The following is a 26,411-nucleotide window of genomic DNA, read 5'->3' as shown; positions in this document are numbered from 1 at the left end:
GGCTCTGCATACCCTTGACTGTAAACGGGCTCTAGCATTCCACCTAGACCATACAGCTGCCCACAGGAAAAGCACTCAGTTATTCATCTCTTTCCATCCTAACAAATTAGGGCAGCCTGTGGGTAAGCAGACTCTCTCCTCTTGGTTAACGGACTGCATATCTTTTTGCTACCAGCAAGCAGGCATTCCATTTCAAGACAGTGTTAAAGCACACTCTGTGTGGGCCATGACGACTTCAGTAGCACACCTACGATTGGTGCCGCTTTCCGACATTTGCAGGGCTGCCACCTGGAGTTCTCTCCACACCTTTGCAGCCCACTATTGCTTAGACAAAGCCAGAAGACAAGATTCCATCTTTGGCCAGTCTGTCCTTCGTAACCTGTTTCCAACATGACGTACCAACACCCTTCCGCCTGCCTGTTAGGTTTCAGGATGCTCTCGGTCAAATTTTATCCTGGTCCTAGTGCCTTGCACACCTGGAAAAATTTGGTGCATTTCTCGGACATCCTCAACTCGGTACTCACCCATATGTGAAGGCTACCATCCTGCTTGTCCTGTGAGAAAGCAAATGTTGCTTACCTGTAACAGGTGTTCTCACAGGACAGCAGGATGTTATTCCTCACAAAACCCACCCGCCGCCCTGCGGTGTTGGGTTCGTTACGTTTTCTTATTTTATTTTTCGGCACTGCCTGTAGCACTGCCTGCTGGCTGCAGGGTTGAAAACCCTGCAGCCAGCAGGCACTAACCCTGCTGGCTGCAGGGTTAGTGCCATGCTGCGCATGCCCAGTAGGGGCCAGTCAAAGTTCTAGAAACTTTGACAGAAGTTTTCTGTGATGTGATGTCACCCATATGTGAGGACTAACATCCTGCTGTCCTGTGAGAACACCTGTTACAGGTAAGCAACATTTGCTTTCCATAAACACCAATAAAATAAGTCAAAACAGTGGACACATCAAATAACACCCAAAATTAAAATAAGTAAAGATTAAAATATTTCCTGCCCTTAGTTCCTGAGATCTTCTGATGGCTAGTCTCTCTGAGATTGTTGTGGGATGGGGAACTACGCAAACTTTATGCGCTCTCTCCCACAAGTTAATTCTCTCAAACATTCCCCATATGCTCTCGGATATATAGGCAGGCACTCTCCCTCACTCTCTCGCACATACACAGGCATTCCCTCATATACACGCATGCACATATGCAGGCACTCTCATTCGTACACACACTCTCGCGCAGGAATGCTTTCATTCAAGCAGGCAGCCAGCCAGGTACACACACACAGATGCAGGCAGATTCATATATACACTTAGGAAGTCACTCATTCTCTCATACTCCTAGGTTGGCACTCTCTCACACTCACATAGGCAGGCACTATCTCAAGACCTTGTCCTCAGCCATCCACAGTGGCCTAGGCTTCTCCGGACACCGCAACAGACTAGCGGGTTTTTGTTTTCAGCTGTTATTTTGGGGGTGTGGGAAGGATGTGAAAGCAGGGAGGAGAAGCAGAGGGGGAGAGGAGAGAGGAGCTGCTGCGCTTTCAATTGCAAACTAACTTTTACAGGAAGATTTTTCAATCACTAACCCAGGTACCTTGGCTTGGCTGTAGAACAACAAACAGTGACCGACCATCTGCTCAGCCATTCAAAAGGGATCTACAGGTCCATTCCAGGTCTGGCAGCAGCGGCAGTCCTGCGTCCCGGCGGTGGCACATGATCTAGGTGGCAGGTCAGAAAGGGCGCACAAGAACATCTATGAGCAAAACGGGTCTACACGTGTTCTAGGCCCCTTTTTAAACTTGTGGCCAAGGCTACATCTTTAAGATGCAACTTCCCCGGCAAGCAAGCTGTAGCTAAGTTTACAGTTTATTAAAATTTCTTAATCTCCAGGCGTACAAGACTCTAGGCGATGTACAATATAACATACAGAATTATAACCGTAAAATAAAACTTCATTTCACCAGCTCTAAAGGTTTTATAAGGAACAACCAGATTAGCTATAAACTAAATTAAACAGATAAGTTTTGAGTCCTCCTCTGAAGGTCTTATTGTCTGCCTCAAGCCTAAGCTCCACAGGTAAGGAACTCCAGAACTGTGGAGCGGCGATGGAGAAGGTTCTCTCTCTCTCTCGTCTTGTGAAGCCGTGCTTGTTTACAGGATGGAACGTCAAGTAGACCTCTATGCCAAGATCTTCATTTATGAGTCGGAATATAAACCTTCAGCAAGGCATTAACCCAAGGGAATGAATTAATTTGGAGTAAATGATGGACCATAACAGACACCTTATAATTCACTCTCCGCTGAAAGGGAAGCCCGTGTAGATGGAAAAGGACTGGTGAGATGCGCTCACTAATGCGTATACCAGAGATCAGGCTGGCAGCCACATTTGGTAAAAGCTGGAGAGGTTTCAAAGCAACAGCTGGAAGACCCTAGTAAACCAATTTATAGTAATCAAGTGGGGGGGGGGGGGGGGTGGAGAATCAAAGTCTGAACTACTGAGCAAAGATCACAAGCATTCAGCAAAGGCTTTAAGCCATGAAGAAGGCATAATTTAAAAAAGCCAGATTTAATGGCTGCCCTCGTTTGATCTCGGGAGCGGGGGAGTGGAGAAGGAGTTGCTACCCTTTGATTGCGAGCATAGGAGGGGCGCAGAAGAAACGGGGCAGAGTCGTTGCCCATGGCAGACAGAATTTTTTTTTTGGGGGGGGCTGTGGCCCCTGTAGTCTCCCCTGTTCTGTCGTGTATGTGCTGCTGCGCTGCCTGACCCAGAGAGACACCCGGGGCAGTCACCCCGTTTGCCCTCCTCCCCAGTCTCGGCACTGATTCAAATAGCAATTCAGGAAGATTTGTTGAATCTAAAAAGCTTTTCTTTAATTGTTTGTTTGCAGCCCTGGGCTTAATATATAAAGTTTGAAAATGTTCCTGAAAAGCTTCACTATTTTTGTTATGGATAATGCTTTACATGTCCATTACTATCTTTAGTATTTGTTATAACTGTAGCACAGGTATAGGCTTTGACCAAATGTGCCAACAATAAACCAAGCTTATTCCCTTTTTTCATAAAATGTTTGCCCATTGATTTTTTTAATTTAGTCATTTTGTAAAGTTCTTAATTCACCTCTAGCTAATGCCTAGTGCAGGGCTTCCTAAACCTGTCCTGGGGACCCTATAGCCAGCCGGGTTTGCAGTATATCCACAATGAATATGCATGAGGTAAATTTGCCACTGTTCATGAGGGCTGCTTGGTTGGTTTGTTTTTAATTCTCTGCTTATTCATATAACGAAAGAAAGCAATTATATGGCTCTCAAGATTACTTTTAATGTTTCCCATCTGAGTAGTGGATCCTATACGTCTGCTAGATGATGGGTATTAAAATCAACAATAACTTCCTGGATCAATTTTTCTAAATCATGGTTTTTCAAAAAGGAAAGGTTAAGCCTCCATCTATTTCCAATCTCACCTTTGAGTGAAATGCAATTGGTCAGGTAGGTCAACATGACATTTTGCAAACTTTAACCCTATTCATCCATTTCTGACTGCATAAAAAATGTTACATGCCTAGGAGAAAAATAGGTGTAGTCCCAACTGCTAGTGTACCACTCCCTCCATATATCTTTGAGAATAAACAACTTAATTCCATTTTGAAAACTGCTACGTATAGTATTGCAGGAAACTTGAGAACATGACCTATCCAATCTATCTTTCAAGTTCAGATTCTAGTCTCTTCCATTTAACAGGTCTAAGAACATAAGAATATAAGACTTGCCATACTGGGTCAGACCGAGGGTAAATCAAGCCCAGTATCCTGTTTCCAACAGTGGCCAATCCTAGTCATAAGTACCTGGCAGGATCCCAAGGGGTAGATAGATTTCAAACTGCTTATCCCAGAGATAAGCAGTGGATTTCTGCAACTCCACCTTCATAATGGTTTATGTACTTTCCTCCAGGAACTGGTTCAAAACATATTTAAACACAACTTCACTAATAGCATTCACTACATCCTCTGACAATGAATTTCAGAGCTTAATTATGCATTGAATAAAAAAAAATATTTTCTCCTATTAGTTTTAAATGTATTACCAAGTAACTTCAATATGTGTCCCCTAGTCTTTGTACATTTTGAAAGAGTAACCTAATTAACATTTACTTGTTCCATTCCACACTATTTTATAAACCTCTATCATATCTCCCCTCAGCTGTCTCTTCTCCTAACTGAAACGTCCTACTCTCTTTAGCCTTTCCTCATAGGGGAATTATTCCATCCCCTTTATCATTTTGGTTGCTCTTCTCTGTACCTTTTCTAATTCTGCTTTATCTTTCTTGAGATGTGGTGACCAGAACTGCACACAGTACTGAAATTGAGGTCACACTGTAGAGCAATACAGAGGCATTATGATATTCTCTGTTTTATTATCCATTCCTTTTCTAATAATCCCTAGCATTCTGTTTACTTTCTTGGCTGCTGCTGCTGCACAATGAGCAGATTTCAACATATCAACGATGATGCCTAGATCATTTTCCTGAATGGTGACGCCTAATGTGGAATCGTGCATTGTGTAGCTATAGTTTGGGTTACTCTTTCCTAAGTGCATCAGTTTGCACTTGTTTACATTAAATTTCATTTTCTGGGGAAAACAAGATGGCCGCCAACTGATCCACATGCTGAAAGAGGGTTCTCTCTCTGCCCTTTTTCTTGTTATTTGTTTTTCCTGAAATAACGCCGCATACAAAGAGAAAAACTCAACTGAGGGAAGTATCAAGCTCTTCCCCCATGCCTGAGTGTTTACAACCACAGATTGAAATCTTTTTCGCAGCACCTCTAATATCGACACCGGAGGGGAGAGCCGCTGTGCAGATCAACGTTGAGCATTCGCCGTCTACTGTGGCTGAGGCAATATCATTAAGCCCCGGCAAACCGAACATACCTCCGTTTCCTGCAGCCTTACTATCGAAGACTTTGGATGTGGGTAACATTTCTACAACTATAGCCCCGAGAAGGGAAACTTTTGCGGTTTTACCTTCTGAGAATCCATTTGAGACCGATTCCAAGGGCCTATCTCACATAATAAAGCCGCCTGAAAATGCCGGAAATAGAGGCAGTACTATGGGAGAAGGAGACGAGAAGTCTCAGGTATTCGCGAAGACAATTTCTTTGTTAATTGCAGTGGAAAAAAACCTATATCATCTTTAACTGATGTAATTATGGAAAATAATCTAGTGCAAGTAACAGAAAACAAAGCTGAGCAACAGGATATTAAAGTTGTGGCATTGGAAGTAAGAATTACTAAAGTTGAAATGATTCAACGAAAGTTAGCTCAATCAGATGTTGTTGTGACAAAGAAAATGGAAAATCTAGAAAATTCTTTACGAAGCTTCAATTTAAGGATTTTAAATTTTCCTTATATTAAACTTCTACCTCCAAAGGAAGTATTCAAGAGCTGTTTAACACAAATCTTTACATTTCTGTCTGAAGCCGTACCCATGATAACAAAAGCCATTTTTCTATTTAAATCAGAAGGAGATATACCTAAGAATCCGGAATCTATTTCATCTACAAATATTTCTAAGCTGCCAGAAATGTCTCAAGAGACAGTTATTCAGAATAAAGCATCTTTATTTATTTCTTATTTTTTATATACTGACATTCGATCTGAGATATCACATCGGTTTACATTCAGGTACTGTACGTATTAATAATAATACTTTAATCTTTAAAACTGTAATAATAAATAATAATAATAAAATGTAAAACTTTAATAATCACATTTGCATTTATATCTGAAAGAAATTCTGTGTTAAGATTTTTTTCTACAGAATCATCATTTGCTCATCCATGGGCAAAACGTTTGGGCTTTTCCAGACATAACTAGAGCTAAGCAAGGTTGGAGGAGGAAATTTCTTATTTGAAAATGGAGGCTATAAATAAAGGGGCAAAACTAGATTTGAGATTTCCCTGTAAACGTTTACTTAGTTATCAAAACTCTAAGAGGTAGATCTTAAAAAAGTACGCGCAACCGGCGCAAACAAAAGTACGCCGGATTTTATAAGATACGCGTAGCCGCGTGTATCTTATAAAATCCAGGGTCGGCGCGTGCAAGGCTGCGCAAAATTGGCAGCCTGCGGGCACCGAGCCGCGCAGCCTGCCTCCGTTCCCTCCGAGGCCGCTCAGAAATCAGAGCGTCTTCAGAGGGAACTTTCCTTCCGTGTCGTCCCCCCCCACCACCTTTGTTGTGCAAGTTACGCCTGCTTGAGGCAGGCGTAACTAGCGCACGCCACCTCGGCATCCCCCAGCACAGGCCGCAGTGCCGGGGGACTCGGGACCGCCCTCTCGGCCCGCCCCCGAACCGTAATTTTTCACCAAATAAGATTCCTTCAGTAATAACAAATCGATCCTCTGAGTTCCTATACATTTTAGAAATATTCAAAGGATGTTATCTATGAATTAATATACAAACTTCTCTGCTTTTAAAATTATAAGAATTGATACCAATATTTTATAGCCTAACAATCATGGTTTAGACCTTAATTGCTCTTAATGACATCAACTACCTGAGTTTCTCTTAGCGAGATCAAGATGAGAATAGCTGAAAGTTTGGATGCAATTCTCATATCTATTGATGTAAGTTCGGCCTTCGATACAATTGATCATAAATTATTTCTAGATTAGCAGAAACTGGACTGGCTGATTGTGGTGGTGTTTGAATCCTATCTGAGTGATCAAACTTTTCAAGTGAAATAGAACTGTTATGTGGTGTGCCTCAGGGATCTTTTTAATATTTTTATGGTCCCCATTGGCAATAATTCAAATCTTAGGATTTTTTTTGTGATATCTAGATTGCTGCTTGTGGTGAATCTGATTCACATGAGAATTTAACTAAGGTCAATCAATGTCTGAACCAAGTGGAGGGATGGTTTATTCCTCATAAAATTTAAAGTTAATCCTCTTAAACCTGAGGCATTATGGATCTCGATGAGAGGTAATTGTCTGATGCTGGCCCTCACATGACTAGTTTTAAGATCCCATTGAGGGACAAAGTCAAGCTTTTGAGTGTTATACTAGATAACGCAGATTGTGAGCCCTCTGGGCACAGAGAAATAACTACAGCACCTGAATGTAATCCACTTTGAAGAGCTGAAAAGCGGAAAATAAATAAATAGATGACATTGGCTCTGCCTACTCATAGAGCAGCATTAGTTTGAACACCTTATTATTATTTACATTCTGTTACACATTCTTTTTTGAAGAGATGCGATTTACAAACTATTCTTCTCTCTAATTTTTAGTCACTTAGGGGTTAATTTTAAAAGGAATTACACGTGCAAATGTAACATACTATAAAAAGCCACTTATGCGCATAAAAGGTCTGATTTTAAAAGGCAATTACTCCAGTAAGTGGGCTTTTGAAAATTGCTACATTATATACCATTTAATTGTCCTTAGGATTTAACTCTCGCAAGTGCACTTGAGTAAATGTTTTTTGAAAATTGCTGCAATAATAGTTACATTTACACGCATAACTCCTTTGGAAAATTACCCCCAAAGTGTTCTTGCATGTGAACATCCTATGTTCAATTCAATGGAATATATTATAGCAATTTTACAAAGCTCGCTTCCAAAAGTAAAGTGCATTTACATGAGTAAAGCCAGACTATTGAAACGAATGTTAGTTGGTGTTGCGCTCGGGGGTGGACCCTTGTCCTGGGGCAGAGATGGAACACCTCCTGAAAGGGAACAGGAGGTAACTGCCCCTAGGGGGCGGAGCACGGGAGGAGACAGAGGCGAGGATGAGCTTCACCACTGGAAGTCCGAGGTCCCCCGGGAGGAGCCCGTAGGGGCCCGGACCGCTTGGACTTAAGATGGGCCTCGCAGGGTCTCCTAGGAGAGTGAAAGTCCAGCATGCCCACGGAGGCTCTGCGTGTCACCCCCGCATAGGGGCATCTTACCCCTGCAATGCACCATGCTGCAGGCTCTGCGTGTCACCCCCGCATAGGGGCATCTTACTCTTGTTTCTTCTTTAATTTAGAATAATTTGCCCTCTCCGACGTAGCACTTTGACTTGTATTTAATAAGGAGCACACCCTCTCTGTGCCCTTAGGTGAATTTGCCATCGGTTAGTCTTTCCATTAATTTCTTATCATCTGGTTTTATTGTTTGATGATTTATTGTTCACCACCCTGGGCGGCCTTTGTTAAGGCCAAGACGGCGGTTTATAAAATTTATGAAATAAATAAATCTATTCTATAGAGTTTTCTTATTGTGACTTTTTTTTTAATTGAAAAGGTTGATGCACATTTCCATATTATTTCTGATTACTGTTAATGTTTGCTTTTTGTGTGTGTGTGTGTGTGTGGGGGGGGGGGGGGGTGTTAATTACAATTGTCATTGTAAAATTGTTGCACGCCCCATCTGCGTCCGGCCCGTGCACGGGCCTGCTCACCTCTCTGGCTCCTCTGCAGGTCCCGGGTCGGCCTCCCCAGTTGCAGCCACAAGCTCTTCCAGGCCTTGGCGTCCCGCGGCGGTCGCCGGGCCTTCCTCTGTGCACCAGGCCTCACGCCGGAGTTCGGCATCTCCCGTGGCGTTGGCCACGCCCCTATGCTATACTAAAATATAAATCATAACAAATCAAATACAATAATAAAAAAAGCCATTCACAGAATCTAGATCAGTGATGGCGAACTCCAGTCCTCGAATGCCACAAACAGGCCAGACATGCAAATCTTTCTCATGCATATTCATTGTAGATATCCTGAAAACCTGGCCTGCTTGTGGCATTCGAGGACTGGAGTTCACCATCACTAATCTAGATAAATGTTTGCTCAAAGAAATAAGTCTTTCTAGCCTTTCGAAATTTGGCATAATTCTTTTTACTAATTTCCATAGTTAAAGCATTACAAAGGAGAAGACCTTGGTAGCTGAAAGTGAATTGTCTTATGCATTTCTAGCCTCATTCTATTTGGCCCAGACACACTTAAAAGATGTAACTGTGCTGATCATAATGCTCTAGCAGGACAATATAGAACTAAAGATCTGCCAAGTAGCTGGGTGAACTCTTATGAATGGCTTTAAAGACCAAACACAAAATTTTAAAATGAAATCAGTACACATTTGGGAGCCAATGTAACTCAATCAAGCAAGGCATCACATGATCATATTTCTTAAAACTAAAAATAATTTTAGTTGCAGTGTTCTGAACTATCTGAAGCCTTCTAATGTCCAAAATGGTAATCCAACTGTTTCGCGCCCCACCAGTGGCCAGCCCGCACGCAGACCTGCTCACCTTCATGGTCCCATAGTAGGCCCTGGGACGACCTCCTTCGCGGTAGTTGCCAGTCCTGCCAGGCCCCGGTGACCCGCGGCGGCGGACACCAGGCCTTCCACTGCGCGCCTGGCCTCACGCCGAGGTTCGGCGTCCTTGGCCATGTCCATACGCACTCGCATGCGTGGACTGCCCGGACTCATGTAGGGCCAAGGGCGGGTCTTAGCTCCGTGGCGCGCCCTGATTGATCCCCCGACATAAGGAAGTTCCTGTCTTCACTTCCTTGCCTTGGCAATCGGGTCAGTTTGTTCTGAGATTGCCTCTGCACTTTTACTTGTTCCTGCTCTCGCCTGTTCCTAGTCCTGTTCCAGGATCCTTCTGTTCCTGACTCGTTCCTGCATCCTAGTTCCTGTACCCTACTTGTTCCTGTGTTTGTCTGTCTACCCAGGTAGTACCCTCAGACTATCTTACTGGTACTGACCTCAGCCTGTTCCTGACCTACCTGCCTGCCACCTGCCTCAAGACCTCAGCCTGCCTTTGACTTCGTCTGACCTCCGGTGCCTGACCACTGCTTTGCCTGACCACTCTCAGACTGACCTCTGGACACTGACCTTTCTCTTGTCTGACCTCGTCTCCAGATTCTGGCTCTGGTCCTCGCCTTGTCATCACCAACTCTGTTCTGGTTCTCCCTGCTCCAACCAGTTACCATCCTTGAACCCAATTGTTGGCCACGCCCCACAGCTATACTAAAAAAGGATTGGATAAGTCCATTACCTGCTATTAATTAAGTTGACTTAGAAAATAGCCACTGCTATTACTAGCAACGGTAACATGGAATAGACTTAGTTTTTGGGTACTTGCCAGGTTCTTATGGCCTGGATTGGCCACTGTTGGAAACAGGATGCTGGGCTTAATGGACCCTTGGTCTGACCCAGTATGGCATGTTCTTATGAGACAGACAGATGAACACTGGAACAGAAGGACGCTGGAACAGTAGGATCCTGGAATAAGGCTTAGACGCGCAGTGACAATCTAGCACAGGTAGTACCGTTGGACTATCTCTCTGATACTGACCTCGGCCTGTTCCTTGACCACTCTACCTGCCTTGTGACCTCGTCTGACCTCCAGAATCTGACCTCTGCATTGTTGATCAGTCCTCGGAGTCTGACCTCTGCCTGATTGACCACATTTCCTGATTCTGGCTCCGTCCCTTGCCTTGTCATTGCCTACGCTGTTCTGGTCTTCTTTGCTCCATCAGACCTTCGGTCTCAAGTCCGACCGCGCTCCCTTGCTGCTCGTGGGCACGCCTGTCTACTACCTCTCTGGGAGACCCTGCCAGGCCCACCTAAGTCCAAGCGGCCCGGGTTCCTATGGGCTCCACCCGGGGGGGACCGCGGGCTTCCAGTGGTGAAGCTCATCCTAGCCTCTGTCTCCTCCTGTGCTCCGACCCCCTGGGGGCAGGTGCTTCCTGGTCCCTACCAGGGAGCCGTTCTCCACTGCTCCAGGACAAGGGTCCACCCCCGAGCGCAACAAAAATCTGTGATGCACTTGCTATTCCTTCAGTGAAGCAAGGATGCCCTCAGGCGGTTTACTTTTTCCATGGTCCTTACAGACTTTGTTTTTCTTCCACAACCTTCTCTGATAATTTCTACAGAATAGAGCTTTTGGAGACCAAGAATCCTCTTGCTTAAATCAAAGTTTACTAATGAACCTTTAGCCCAGTGCTTCTCAGTCTTTTTTTTTTCTCTCTTTTTTCTTAATTCCGTGGCACAATTTTGAATGTACGCATGCCACACCAAACCAAATTTTGCATGACCCTCACCCGCACTCCCTCCCACCAGCGGGAAAGCAGCAATTTTTATCTTATCTGCTTCATTCCGCCAGCTTCAGTCTGATGTCTGAACGTACACGGCCCCCTGCATTCAGAGGTCAGAATGAAGCTGGCAGGGGCGTTCTCTTGTCACGGGAAGGAGAGAGGGAGGGGAAGGTTCCTAGTGGGTGAATCTGAGCAGCTGTTCCCTCTCGTGTGAGTGGTAGGAGGGAGAAGTCCAGTGGATTGTGCCCATGAAAACTTGCAGTAAGTTCCTCTCCAAATATACTATGCCTTAACTTTTCTTACCATTTAAATATTTTACAGCCCAATACAAAAGCCTTAGGGCGGGTGGGAATGCCCCACATAGAAATTATGCCCCAGAAAAGTCACATTAGCCAATGAAATCTAGCCATTCCCAACATGTTAATTCTATGCAGGAGATACATCCAAGATCAGACACTTTGAAAGGGTCCCAGGCTGTTTTACACTAATGAGTTAATGTTCTCTATCCGGCAAACGTTTCCAAACTTTGTAGCCTCTGGCTTGCTTTCCTGGCTCAGCATGTCCTTCTCATTCTCTGATCTTCTTTGTTCTTTTGTTCTCCTCCTCTGGTATTGTCCTTCCTTGTTTTCTGTTTCAGTCCCCTTATTTGCCTTTCATACAGCATGGATTATGAGACGAAGCTCCAAGGGGATAGGGCTCAGAAGCAACAGCAGAGAATATTTTTCGTGGAAGGGATAGAGACTAAAATGGTAAATGGCATTCAAAATAAGCTTAAGAGGTAAAATGCTGAGAATGATGCACTAGGGGTAACCTACAGGTACAGCCCACAACACTGTGCTTCCACGAAGGCATTGGGTGACCTGCACGGAGCAGCATTTACAGCCCAAAAGCAGCATTGGTAGGGCCTTGTGCTTCTAGAAGGCATGAGGGTAACCTGCAAGCTGCAGGAGTTACAATCCTATAGAGCGGTGGTATAACTGAATTGGGTCTCCAGGAAGGCTGGGGAACCTGCATGGAGGAATTGTGGACAAACTCGGACTGTTTAATGAGCATAGGAGGCTGGATTTTAAGATGGAAGGGAGCCTACTAGCAGAGATGGTGGCGGCCATCGCTGTAACAGACTTTGGGAGTGCTTGGGAGGATATTGAGTGGTAGGAAAAGGGTGGGGAGGCCAGTTAAAAGATGTGGGGAGAGGGAGTTGGTGTTGAGTTCCCATATGCATGCAAATCAAATGGGCAGACGAGATGGGCGATATTAAGTTTTTATCTGCCGTTCTCTTTCTTCAGTCTTTCTGGTCTCTTCTTCTTTTCCTGCCTGCTCTTCTGAACTAGGAGGACATGTTAACTACAAATGTATAATGCTAACGTGCACCTCCTCTCCAAGCAAATATTAACCCTTCCTCATGCTCCATTAGGCTTCCAGCTTAATTGGGACTGGCCTCTGCTGGGCTATGAGCCTTTATTTGCAAGCACGCATGAATTTTTATCCTATTTTATTTCCCGCAGCAACTAGGGTGGCCAACTGGCTCCATCTGTTTTCAGAATAGGTTGATCCAGCCCTGCTTTTACCCCCACTACATGCATGGAGTTGTAGTTCAGGTGTTCCTACTGATGTCCCTAAAGAAAGCAGGATGCCAAATCTGTGCAAGGCAGTGGTGTACAAGCAGGACCAGACTGGCCTATCCTGAAAATCTGGAGCCTGTTGGTAGCCCTGTTCCTGGCTCCCTTGGCCCAGTCATTGCAGTTGTATTCCTCAGCTGGGGTTCATGCCCTAGGGCTCCTTTCGGAGGCCTGCAATCATAGTTCCTAAATCTGGCCACTGGGTGTCGCCATTGCAATATGACAGAGTTATACCAGCCCCAGGACCTGGACAACCCAGGGACAGGAAGAGCTGATCCGCGAATCAACTCCAGCGTTGCCACTGGGCCACCGGACCAGCCCCAGAAAATAACTTAGTTACATTCTCTAAAATTCTGGCTGCTGCGCGTGTTAACCAGAAATGTTTCTTCCTTGGCCAGTGGTGCTCCCAGGCCTTGAAAGAGCCTTTGATAACTTTCGTGGGAGTTAAGGGGCACTCAGATGCATGAGACCTGGGACGGAGCTCTGCACTTGAAGGGAAAAAAAAGATTTTTTTTGGCAGGGCAGGCGGGCGCCGTGCCCGCATGCGCGAGCCTAACGTGGCATCAGGCTCTCTCCCGGCGCGAACGCCGTGTCGGGGGGGGGGGGGGGCGGGAGGCTCCCTGGGCGGAGCGCTGTGATGCGCTCGGCCCATAGCCAGGTTCCCCTGGTGACCCCGCGCGTGTCTTTTTAAATGTCAGGGCTCTTCAGCCCCGTTGGCCGGCAGGGAATCAGTCGGCGCAGGGCGGGGAGGAGCTGCCTCCGTGAGCGGGAGGTCCTGCTCTCTCACTCCTTCCTTTTTCACCCTGCCCTTCGGTCGCCGTTCCCTCCCGCCCTATTTCTTGTTGTGTTTGTACGGGAGGAAGTTCTTGTCGCAGCTGGGTGTGGCGCGGGTGGCCCGAGCCTGCTTAGGGGGGGGGGGGGGCAGCGTCGTGCTGATTGATCGTAAGGCTTGGCAGGTGCCAAGTTCCATTTGCCAGAAGGGCCGAACTGGGTGCAGTTGTCCCTGCAGGACTCTTTGCTGTGCAGTGGTGGCTGGGGTCGAGCGAGTTACCATGGCTGAAGGGCTAGGCGGATGCCCTAGCGGAGACCATCTTTGCTGGGAGGCGGCGGATGGTCATCATCAATTCATCGGAGGGGTCATATTCATAAAGCTAAACACAACCTCACATCCATCGACACCACCGTTCAATTCACACCTCACACCTCATCCAGACCCATTAGAAGCGCCTATAAAGACACCCTGTTTGCCCCACAAGCAAAATCAGCCCTAAGAAAGAGGGCCCTCTCGACAGCAGGACCTCATCAATGGAACGCATTGCCACCAGACCTCAGGCAAGAACAGTGTCCATCTTCCTTCAAAAAAAAAAACTTAAAACATGGCTACTCAGCCTAGCCTTCCCGGACTCCTAATGCTATTCTTCCCATACTCCAGATTACAGCCTTTATAGTCTCCTTTTTCTTGCAACCTCCGACTGTTTATTCCCCCTCTCTTTCTACCGTAATTGGCTTACACATTGTTTCCCACCCACCTTTCCACCGATACATATTCACGAGAAGTTAATTGATATGATAGGATATATAGTAAGCAGCACATATATTAAGTTAAAATTCATTTCATATTTTTATGCCTTCTTTGTTATTTGTTATATGTAACGCTCCTAAGCGAACTTTGTTGTTATTATGTAAACCGGTGCGATCTGTATTCGTACAGGAACTTCGGCATAGAAAAATAAAAAATAAATAAATAAATAAATATTCGGCTTGAGCACTGCTGTTTGTTAAATAAAGCTGTGGCCTTGTTGACTCCAATTGTTGTCCTGTATTGTTTGAGTGGTCACTTTGTAAAGGGCGTTGGCGGAGGGAGGAGATAGTCCTGGCTGCCTACATTATAGCATTGTATCCAAGCCCTAGAACAGGGGAAGAGGATTTCATGCCAGCCAAATTGTAAAAGTGGTAGTGCCGGTTGACGAGGACCACCCCAAGCCCCTCCTCGTGCAGCTCTTGCACTATTCACAGAATGCAAGGAACGAAGCTGTCTCGTTTCGTTTTGTGATCGCACGCCCCTTCACCTGCATTCTTGGTACTAGGCCTGCTGCGAGGAACCTTCATTCGTGGGTTTGCAAGCCTCGGGTAAACAGCAGCATTGCCAGACTTCCTTCACACATACAGGGAAATGGAGAGATGAAAAACAGTGAGGAAATGATCCTAGCCACCCAGTTTAGGGAAAAAAAAAGTTAATTAATTTTGAGTCCAACATTAATAGTTGCTTGAGAAATTATTATAATGTTTTTCATTTCAATTTTCCCCAGTAAGATCATTAAAAATATATATATATATATACTACACTGTTGATTTTTTCAACAATGTTGTTTTGAGATAGGAGATTATCTCTCTGGCTTGAGTCCATGTGAGCACTCCCAAATGTTGTGTCGAACTAACTTGTACCTTTGTAAGTGTAGCTGGTTCTTTAACAAAGGTCTGATGTGGCTACCTGAGTGCTTTAGGTCAGTGGTTTTCAAACTGTAGTTTGTGACCCCCTAAATGGGGGCAAAAAAATCAGTGGATGGGAGTAACAGGAACAAGGCCGCTCCCATTTTCATCCACCCTGCCTGGATCGTCACTCTGCATCCCTCCAGACCACCACTCCAACCTGCAACCAGCATTGGCAATCCACGTAGAGTCTACGAGCCACTGTGAACTTTCAGCCCCCCCCATCTCTTCCTCCTGCGTGGGCTTTCCGTAAGGCTGGAAATCTATGCAGAGGGCACATGACTCATGTCCTATGCTGATCGCTGCTGCCACTTTGGGTAAGTCCTAGAGGTCTGCTAGTTTGTTTTGATCCTAGGCTGGACTCCGGTGGATTTTCAAGTGTTAAAATGTGGTCATACTGAGAAAAAGTTTGGGAAGTGCTGCTTTAGGTATTAGGTTGCTCAGACGCTGAGGTGGACCTCAGGTAACCAGGCGCTTTACACAGGGATAAGCTGCATGTGTAACTTGTTAAATTCCTCCATTGGTTCATTTAGGATTTTACCACCCTCAGGAGCCACCACCCACCTTTTCATTCCTGGGGAGATCATAAGTGGCCAGGGATGGGAACCCCCTGGCAGCATTTTGGTAGCCTGGCTCTTCTGATGTAGACTTTGACGAGCAGGAAAAGCTGCAGAGGCAGTGGCTGGGGCCATCTCCAAGAACCTCCCTGATCTTACCCAGCGTACCGAAGGTGAAAATCTGCTTCATGCGGTGGGAGCAGGACACATAACTGTATCATCTAAGAGGGGCAGCAATGGAGTGGTAGGGCCTAGCATTGCCGCCCCCAGAATTTTGCCACCCTAGGTGCATGCCCAGTCGGCTTGCGTTGAAATGCAGACTTGCCTGCGAGGGGTAAAGAAATGTGCTGCCATTCTATTATGCTGTACCTTGCTTTATGTGAATTACTTCGGCATGGAAGCAGGTAAGAAATCCAAATGATAGCAATAAAGGAAATGGCCAAGTTTGATCAAGTTATATGGGGAACACTATAAAAAAAAAAAGTATTAAAATTATAGCAATTTTAGTGGCTGTTACCAAGAAAGTGTTAAAATGAACTTGAGGCCGTTACTAAATGCCAGTGGCAGATGTAACAATCTGCAAGCCCGGTATAGATGAGCTGAAATAATCCTTTGTGCAGGGAGCACTGCTGTACCTGTTTTTATTTTTTTCCTCACGTCTGAGAAGGTGAAACGAAAGTACGAGGCACAACCCTGAAGTCAAACAAAGGCGCTGGTTTGAGCGCGCGCCCCGGGCCACCCGGCCGGGCGCGTCGGGCCTGCCCGCTTTCCCCGCCTCCTCCTCCTCCTCCTCTGCCAGGGCGGCCCCGCCGCTCCATCCCTCCCGGCTCAGCGAGGCCAGGGCGGCCCCCGTCGCTGCGGGGAATGGAGGAGCCCGGGGAAGCCGTGCAGGTGAGTCCGGTCGGCGTTTGCGGGGGAAAGCCCTGCCCTGCAGCCTTATTAAAGCGGCAGCGCCTCGCGTGGAGGAGGAGGCCAGCCCTGCCCCTCCCTGCAGCACTCAGGGGTCAGGAAAGAAAATGAGCTTCTCTTCCTCTTTGGCCGTTTTACCTTCTTCCCTTTCGGAAGCAGCCGCTTGGCTATGAAAAGCATCAGGAGGATGGGAGATTTTATTTATTCTGTTATGATACATTCCCCCCTCTTGAAATGGTGACTTTTAAGGGATAAAACATCTGGGCCAGGGGTTCCCAAAGTGTGGGTCGGGATCCCAGATGGGGGTCACAAGAGCCTCCAGTGGCAGCGCTCTTTGGGCACCAGCCTGTGGGCCAGCAGGCACTCCCAGGCCCTGCAGCCGCCCTGTTCATGCATGAGTTTCTGTGGTAACAGGAGGGCATCAAGGCCACTGCAGGGCCTGTGAGCTTGCACTATTCTACATGCCCTGTGCTGACTTTTATTAGTAATGCTGCTGCTGCTGTCCGTTGCAGATCACTGTTGGGCTTGGGATCAGCCATGAGGGGGGATGAGTGTTAGGGGCTGCTTTTACCTAGAAGAAAATGGGGTAACATAACAAGGGGCCCATAGGACTCTGGCAGGAAAAGCCATAGTGCCATGAGATGATGTGCTGGTGGGGTTCCCACTCAGCACCAGCAATAGCAAGGCCTCAGGGTGGCACACAATAGAGACCTGCTACCAGGATTCCCATTCCCTGCCAGTAATAGGACAACCTGTGGCCGAAATAGAGGTAGAGATCCAAAGTGTTTGTGAGTAAGAGACTGCCTGTGTGTGAAAGAGAGAATACCTATGTGTGTGAGAAAGAGTGCCTGTATGTGTGAAAGATGGTATCTGCCTGCATGTGTGTGTGAGTGCATGACTGCATGTATATGTGTGTGAGAGAGTGCCTGTGTGTGTATGTGTGAGAAACTGCCTTCCTCCATGTGTTTGTATAAGAGAGAGCCTGCTTACAAGTTGCATCGGTGTGTGTAAGAGAGGCTGAAGTTTGCACACCTATCTATGGCAATTACAGGGTGCCTGGAAATTTGAAGTTCCCAGGTAAGGAGAGTGGGAGATTTTTTTTATCCTTGCTAGTTTTAATCATTGGATGTGATGAATCTGTTGTTTTGGAAATTTTTAGGTGGTTGGTAATTTTTTAAAAATATTTTTGTAAATGTTTTTAATTATTGGATGTTGCTCTATTCAGTTTATTTGATGTTCTTTTTATTGGCATGGTTGATGTTTTATAATTTTGTTATTGTATTTGATGTTTGCATTGCATACAGAGTCTGGCTTCTTGCGGTTTCCAGTCCATTTATATTTTATGGTCTCTTTATTCTGTATTTGGTTAGAGTCTGTCTGTGTTCTGCATGTGAAACTGAGGCCAGGTTTGTAGTGATTGGCATACATCAACTTTGGGAATGTGCAGGTCTTATGATTTTTGTATTTTGATCAGTATAGGACATGAATTTCTGTTTTTCTTTCTCTGTGTTCTGCTGCATGAGTCTGGCTTCTCATTTTTCTAATTTGTGGCCCCTTATTCTATATTAGGTAAGGGTCCTCTGCATGTGTGAGAAAGGGGAGGGATTCTTCTGCGTGTAGTTGCTGGTTAGGGATCTCCAGGAGGCTGAATTGTTCTGCTTTTCCAATAAGAGTGTTAACACCAAGTTAACAGTGCTGTCCTCGTAAGTAGCGTTGCTGTTTGGGTCCTGGGATTTAGTATTGTGATGGCATGGTGAGTTTGTTGTATGGCTTCTCAGTGTCTCTTTTGCAGGGTTTTGTTACTTCATGAATGTCTGGCAGTGGAGGGATGCTGTGTTGCTGTTATGCGGTGACAGCATAGTTTGGATATATATTTTGTATGATGAAGGGGAAATATCCTAAGTTCTGCTTTGCACCCTTTGTTGGGTGGGGATAGTGGGGAATTCAGCTGAGGGGAGAGTGGGGACATAAGGATGGAGGGAATTAGTCCACCCTTTATTCCATGTCTTAGGCTGGAAGTGCTCAGTTTTGATAGCAGAAAATATCACAAAATGCAACAATTAATGCATTAACAATCTTTTGTAAGTAGTCATTCATACATGTAAAGCATAGCTTTAAAATAAATCATGTAACAATATGATGTTTCTCCGTTCCTTACATGGGGGTGGGATCCAATCTGGGGAAAAACACAAGGGGGCTCGTGCACAAAAGAGTGCCTGGGGTCCCACAAATGTTTAAAGCGGCCCTGATGAGTGTGCATGAATTGGAGATTACTACTGCTCCTTTCTCCTACCCAAGAGAAAATTGTTGCCTCTGTTATCAGCAACCCAAAGGAAAATGTTGCTGCTGACCCTGGCCAGGGGATGTTTGGAGCAGGTACTTGCAGGAGGGGATGACTGAAGATCAATTGGCGGATGTGAGAGGAACAGGGGCGAGAGGGCATCAGCTGGGGGAATGTGAGAGGAACAGGGGCGAGAGGGCATCAGCTGGGGGGAATGTGAGAGGAACAGGGGCGAGAGGGCATCAGCTGGGGGGAATGTGAGAGGAACAGGGGCGAGAGGGCATCAGCTGGGGGGAATGTGAGAGGAACAGGGGCGAGAGGGCATCAGCTGGGGGGAATGTGAGAGGAACAGGGGCGAGAGGGCATCAGCTGGGGGGAATGTGAGAGGAACAGGGGCGAGAGGGTATCAGCTGGGGGGAATGTGAGAGGAACAGGGGAGAGAAGGCAGCTGGGGGGAATGTGAGAGGAACAGGGGCGAGAGGGCATCAGCTGGGGGGAATGTGAGAGGAACAGGGGCGAGAGGGCATCAGCTGGGGGGAATGTGAGAGGAACAGGGGCGAGAGGGCATCAGCTGGGGGAATGTGAGAGGAACAGGGGCGAGAAGGCATCAGCTGGGGGGATATGAGAGGAACAGGGGCGAGAGGGCATCAGCTGGGGGAATGTGAGAGGAACAGGGGAGAGAAGGCATCAGCTGGGGGGATATGAGAGGAACAGGGGCGAGAGGGCATCAGCTGGGGGAATGTGAGAGGAACAGGGGCGAGAGGGCATCAGCTGGGGGAATGTGAGAGGAACAGGGGCGAGAGGGCATCAGCTGGGGGGAATGTGAGAGGAACAGGGGCGAGAGGGCATCAGCTGGGGGAATGTGAGAGGGAGTGAGGAGGAGCAGGGATAGGATGAAAGGAACACCTGGTAATTCGGTATGACCATGCCATGCAGAGCTTTTCTTCTCCCCTAATCCTAGATGTTTTGGTTTGTTTAGTTTTTGTTTTGAGATCTTTTTTTTTATTATTTTTTTTTACAAGTGCGATGCTCCTAGTTTGGCCAGAGTATAAATAATTTCTTGTTCTTAGTGGGACTGGGTGGCAGTCAAAAGGCCAAGAAGGGACCATCCTGGGCTCACAGCTCAGAACCTAACAGTTGATCTTCCCCCAAAATGCTGATGAGTGATCCTGACCTAAGACTGCACTATAGTTATTGCTGTGTTTAAAAAGTACTGTGTTCTCGGCAGAATAAGCTGGAGGAGATAGATCTGGGGAAACGGAAGCACCCGAGGAGGATCATTCACTTTGTGAGTGGGGACACCATGGAAGAATACAGCACGGAGGAGGAGGAGGAGGAAGAAGATGACAACAAGCAGAAGGGAGTACAGAATGTAGACACAGTAAGCTCAAGTATCCTTGGGGTCATCGAGCAATTAATGCAGTAGCACAAAAACTGGATTCTTCTTTGCTCTGCTGTGCGTGCCAGCCTCGCATTTCCATCCAGTCAGATGGAAAGAGGGAACAAGAATGGGATGGGGCTGGAAGAGGAAACAGGTTGGCTATTCTTTGCCCTGCAGTGTCTCCCCCAGGCTCATCCCCTTCACGTCTGTCCCTGAATGAACATGGGTGGGCAATTATAATGGAATATTATTACACAATCTGTCTGCTGTGAGGTTTATTTTAACTGGTAATCTGTGGATTCTAATTTTGTATTATAATTATTTCCAAAGTGTTATCAGTGTTTAATGCTGTACAAAGCACAGAGATGATATTTTAAGCACCCAATACTGTACATTTTAATACATTGATTTTTTTTTTTTGTCTTTAAGTCTACCCTTTCCTGGGGACCCTATCTCCAGTTCTGGGTAATGAGAATTGCAACATCATCATTTTTTAGTAAGTAAAGATATGATACAATTATTTTTAATATGCTATCTAAAATGTGTAGTTAGGCAAACTTCAGTTCTCCAGTGCCACAAACAGGCCAGGTTTTCAGGATATCCACAATGAATATGCATGAGATATATCTGCATGCACTGCCTCTATTGTATAAAATGTCATTATAAAACATGACCTGCCTGCAGCACTCGGGGAATGGAGTTGGCCAACCCTGAGTTAGACTATTCTCTTATGACATAGAGAAAAATGCTTTAAAGTAGTACAGATCAAGAGTCTAGAAAAACAAATCTTTTCCTGGAGATGATGCAGACATTTTAACAATGCTTTCTCTTCTCCTGAAGAGAAATAACACTGGGGCTTATGGCATTAGCCAAGCGTTAACATTGTGGGCTTGCGCTTCTCCGCCGGGGACGGGAATGGCTGCTTAAGAACTGAGCTCTCCTTCCCGGAACACAAATAAGCCAGATTTTCCTTGCTGTTTGAAAGAGAACCCAGCAATTTGCATCCTCCAGGCGCTGCTGATACCGCCCTGATGGCGACGAAGAGGAAAACTGCAGATTGAAAGCAGTTTTCGTTTAGCAAGTTGCCGCCGGAGATCGCGGACGACAGTGGAGAGGCCTGAGCAGGCCGCAGCGAGCGGCAATGCGGCAAACATACAAGACGGCACCGGAGAGCCCGTGCAGGTGGGGAACGAAACGACCTCGATAACACCACAACTGAGAGAGGAAATTAGGGGATGATTCCTAGAAATCAGGCCAGATCTTAAAATTCATAAAAAGGAACTTTTAGCCTCAATTACTGAATTGAGAGAAGATCTAATAACTTTGGGACACCGTGTTGATGATATTGACGTGTGCACAGAAAGTCATGGTGTAGCTTTAAACAAACTGTCAGCGCCACACAGCTCTCTAGAAACCGATTTTGCCGCCCTTCAGGATAAAATAGAAGATCTTGAAAATCGGTCTAGGAGGTGCAACATCACAATAAGGGGAGTTCCAGATTCTGCAGAATACGCAAAGCGCTGGAGGAGGCTGAAAAAGTGTGCAGATTCCCTCTTCTGCAAGAGGGACGTGAGCAAGATGAAGCTATGGAAGAAACCTCCCAAGATATTAAAATAGAAAGAGCGCACAGAACATTGGGCCTCCGATCAGACTCTAGACCGTGTGACATCATCATCATCTGTTTCCATAGCTTTGTGCAAAAGTCACAAATTCTAGAAGCTTCAAAGATACAAAAATAACTGGATATGGGATGGCCATTCCTTACATATTTATTTATTTATTTATTTAACAGCTTTTAATATACCGGTGTTCGTGCAAGCACATCACGCCGGTTTACAATACAACTCGAGAAAGGAGGAAATTACATAAAACATATCTACCAAGACCTGGCGCCCTCCACGCTGCGCAAGAGGAAAGAACTACGAGAGGCCACGACCTTCCTAAGGGCAGAGAACACCTGCTATCATTGGACTTTTCCATTTGGCCTCCAGTTCACCGCAAAAGGAACTACCCACCAAGTTAAATCACTGGCCGAGGCAGCAGAGGCCCTTGAGAAGGCCGGATTCCAGCCGAACATCATCACTGCTAAGAAACGGCCTAAATCGCAGAAAATCAACGACCATGCTCGCTGGCACAGAGTTGGGAAAGGAGGGAGGCGTCTGCATAGACCCTCTGGAGGACTCTAGGTCAGCTCTGTCAGACCAAGGCTGACTATCTGGGAATTAACCATGAACTTAATCTACAGTATCACTTTTAATGGCAACACTGGAAGCCAAAAGGACAGGCTAGTGGGATTGATCATGGGCTACTTCTATCCCTATAATGATGACTGCGGGGTTTTTCTAATTGTTTTATGCTATTCTTCGACAGCCACCATAACACGGAAATTCCCCTTTCGCTGGCCAAAAAAAGTCGATTAAATATCTGGGCGTGCAGGTTGGACCCTGTAATTCGAACGTTTTTGCTTTTAATTATGCCCCCCTTTGGAGAAATATTGAGAGACTTAAACAAATGGAGTAGAGAACACTTTTTTCCTGGTTGGGCCAAATAGCGGTCATCAAGATGAATATTTTACCCTGTCTATTGTATTTCTTTTCCACAATTCCCACCCATATATCCACTACCACCCTAAAGTTGTGGCAGAAGAAGATTTATGGTTTCATTTGGAAGAAGAGGCCCCCCGCCCCCAAGGATTGCACGAGCCGTATTGTTCCTACCAAAAACTAATGGTGGAGTGGGAGCCCCTAATCTTTTATGGTACTTTGCAGCAGCGCAACTTAGGGCCTTAGTGGATATTTACAACAAGGTTGAAATTAAAGAGTGGGTGCAGCTAGAAGCAACATTGATTGGTGGGAGCAATGCCCTTACAAGCACTTCCATGGCAGCCCAAGCGCACCTGGAGACCTTTGGTTTTTCTACCGCTGGCCTTAGGGAATACATTAAGAATATGGGCTCAATGGAAAACTAAATTGGTGGGATCCATTATTTACTTCCTTCTTTCTCACTAATTCTACAATACCAACTTTTCTGTAGGTATGGGGTCTCATACTTTTACAGAGTGGGCCAGCCAGGGTATTGCTTGTATTGGGCATCTTCTGAATGAGAGTACGATCCTAAAGTTAGAAGCCCTGGAGGGAAAATACCAGCTGAGTCCTGGAAATTTTCTAGCCTACGCACAAGTTCGTCATTTTTTTAAAACTCTGAGAGCCAGATCTCTGCGCTTATCTAAGTCTCTGTTTGAGAATTATTGTGAACGTTCTGATAAGGTGAGAGGTATCACATACAAGATACACGCTATCCTTAACACGCATTCTCCTTACACTTTCCCACATATCAAGGCTTGGAGCAAGGATCTTGGGGAAGTAATGGATGACGATGACTGGGACCTAGTATTCTATAAGACAGTGAAGTGCTCTATATCTGCTGCTATACAGGAACACTGCAATAAAATACTATATCGATGGCATTTGACCCCAGTTAGACTACATGGAATGTTTCCTTCTATCTCGGATAAGAGCTGGAGAAACCGTGACCAGTCAGGCATTTATATGCATATTTGATGGCATTGCCCAAAGGTGGTACCTTTCTGGGAAAAGGTTCATATGTGGCTAGCTAATATAGTGGAGGGAGGAGGGGTTATGGATCCACGATATGCTTTGTTAAATATACCAGTAGAGGAGCTAAATAAATATGCTCAAAATGTTTGTCGTCTAGTATATATAGTGGCCAGATGCGAATTAGCTAAGGCCTGGAAGCAACCTGAACCTCCATCACTTCCAGTGGTTATCCACTGACTGCATAATCATTATCGACTGGCATATCTTAATGCTGTGAAACAAGACAAACTCCCACCGTTTCACTCTGTGTGGAAACCATTGGTGACATGGTTGAAAAACCAAGACCAAAATATGGCCTAGGGAGGTGAGCCCCCTCCTCTACTGATCCTCTGCATCGTTTGCTCCCGGGGGTACAGATCTGTTTTGGGAAGAATGGATGGGTTCATTATAGCTTTGATTAGAAATGGGATCATCTTCTTCTCCTCTCCCTCTCTCTCTCTCTCTCTGTGTTTTCCTTTTATTTATTTATTTATTTATTTTGTGTGGATTAATATTCTAGATGCAGGACGAGTAGCTCCTGGATTTACCCATGCATGAATGCGGCACATGATTGTTATATTACGTCCTATTGTTTTCAACCTGCAGAGACGGGGAGGGTGGGTTGGGATAGATGTTAAATTCAGAACATGTTCATTTCAAAACACTTTGACCACTGTTGTATGCTATGCTTTGTGAGTATTGTGAGCATGTGGAATACTTACCCTAAATGGTCAATAAAAGTTTATATTAAAAAAAAAAAACCAAAACTGTGTGCTGCAATTCAGTGCACAGTTTCTTAAGGCACAAGCTAATTTTCTTTTTAACTCCCAATGCAGTAAGCTAAGGGTATGCTAATGCATCAGGAATTAAAAGTACGCACAAACCAGAAAACGTACACAAAGGAAAGGCTCAGGGCGTACAACCACATGATTTATGTGTATAGCGCATGTTCACTGTGCATAAAATACTGACTACGGGTCCTGGCATCAGAACCCCAGCTTCGGCTCATAGACTGACATTAGAGCTGGAAACTTTACTCCGCCGCTTCAAGCCTAGAATAACATTTTCAGCGCTAAGAAAATTAAGTGAAGCCAGCACACAGCTCTGCATGGGGGGGGGGGGGGAGGGGTTATAGCCAAGAGCTTCATTTGCATGGGATTTCCGTGCGAGGGCGTACAGCTCTGTGTGCAGAACTCCTTGCTGCACGAGGAGTAAAGTTTGTGCACCGGGCCGAGCACACGTTATTACGTCAGGCGCGTTGTTAAAGAGAGCACTGCACCTGATGCTGTAAAGTATTAAAGCCCCTTATGGTGCTAATTTTAGTGCTTTTTGGAGGTCTGGGAGGATGCATTGACTTCTCTTGGTATCTGTCAGTACAACTAGGTAAAACGATAAATGAAGGCAAGGACTCCTGGGTCCCAATCTAGTAAGTTACATAAAACGACTGTCGTTCTTCTGTTTAAGAAGCAGTCAGATCATATTTAAGATACACTTTTTATCCTCCTCTTCTTTGCTTTTTCATGGTCATGCTTCCAGCTGTGCTTTCTCGTGTGCTCTCCCTTAGGTTGTGATAACCTCGGTGGCAAACTTGCAGCTCTGTTTGGACTCAATCTGCCCAAGTATCAGTACGCAATAGATGAGCACTACAGAACAGAAAGGAAGGTAAGGGGATTCCATGCTCAGGGTTCAAATAAAAGGCAAGAAGACAGTTTTACAACTGCAGCCATTCTCAGGGAGCCCGGGCTCGACAATGTGGTGTTGCATCGAATCGGGTACCAAGGCCAACAACAGGGATAACTGTGCTACGGTCACACCAGGGGTTTGATACTTTCAAAAAATGTGAAATCTCTGCTCTCCCTTACCCTGAATGTATACTGATAATGAACTGTGGCTATTGCTATACCAGGCTGGAATTCAGGTGCATTGCGGAGACAACAAACTCTGTTTTGGTGGCAAGTGGGTAATAGTTGGGGGGGAGACCTGTTTTCTCCTTAGTAGATGCTTGTTATGCCACTGGAATCTGTTGCCTCTCTTCACATGATGGCTGACGGCTCATCGGCCGTAGCTAGACTGGTCTTTGGATCGTTGTGTCAAGGCTGACTCCATGTCACTGGAGGGCGCTGAGGCATGTGAGCTGCTAACAAAGGCGGAGATCTTTTTACTGAGTCTCCCTGGATAGTCAGAATTTCTATTCCTGAGGAACCGGGTTGAGCCTCGGGACTAGAAAATAGGTTTCTGGGAAGAGGAAGGGAGGGCTGCTTAGCTGTGCCGCAGAGCCTGGATATGGAGCAGACCTGCCAAGTCTCCCGTGTTGGAGTCCACCTCCTGCTGTCCTGCGCGAGAGCAGGCAACTGGGAGGCAGAGACTTGGGATGTGGGTGGTAAGCAGCTCCAGGGGTGCGGCATCACGCTGCTGAGCTGGGGAGGAGGGGCAGCACCAGGGGCTTGTCACACAGCAGCCCACTGCTTGGTTTCTTCTCCACCGGCACCAGGATGAGCAACTTCAGTC

General features: G+C 45.9%; 1 protein-coding gene across 3 annotated transcripts in view; it reads left to right on the top strand.

Moving 5' to 3' along the window:
- The first annotated feature begins 11,308 nt into the window (after positions 1 to 11,308).
- The window catches only part of FAM177B (family with sequence similarity 177 member B), a 29,813-nt gene continuing 14,710 nt past the window's right edge, over positions 11,309 to 26,411 (top strand). Inside the window, exons 1-4 of one of the 3 annotated variants that reach the window (XM_029593129.1) lie at positions 11,309 to 11,331; positions 20,155 to 20,307; positions 20,737 to 20,803; positions 25,468 to 25,565. In XM_029593129.1, the coding sequence (XP_029448989.1) occupies positions 20,230 to 20,307; positions 20,737 to 20,803; positions 25,468 to 25,565 (243 nt within the window). In that variant the 5' untranslated portion in view covers positions 11,309 to 11,331; positions 20,155 to 20,229. Of the gene's footprint in view, positions 11,332 to 16,426; positions 16,628 to 16,860; positions 16,883 to 20,154; positions 20,308 to 20,736; positions 20,804 to 25,467; positions 25,566 to 26,411 lie in introns of those variants that run through there. The other 2 variants (XM_029593127.1, XM_029593128.1) reach the window with 2 other exon arrangements.

Source organism: Rhinatrema bivittatum, chromosome 3 (assembly GCF_901001135.1).
Source record: "Rhinatrema bivittatum chromosome 3, aRhiBiv1.1, whole genome shotgun sequence".
Classification (NCBI taxonomy): Eukaryota; Metazoa; Chordata; class Amphibia; order Gymnophiona; family Rhinatrematidae; genus Rhinatrema; species Rhinatrema bivittatum.
Note: the sequence above shows the minus strand (reverse complement) of the source record. Positions and strands in the feature narration are given on the sequence as shown.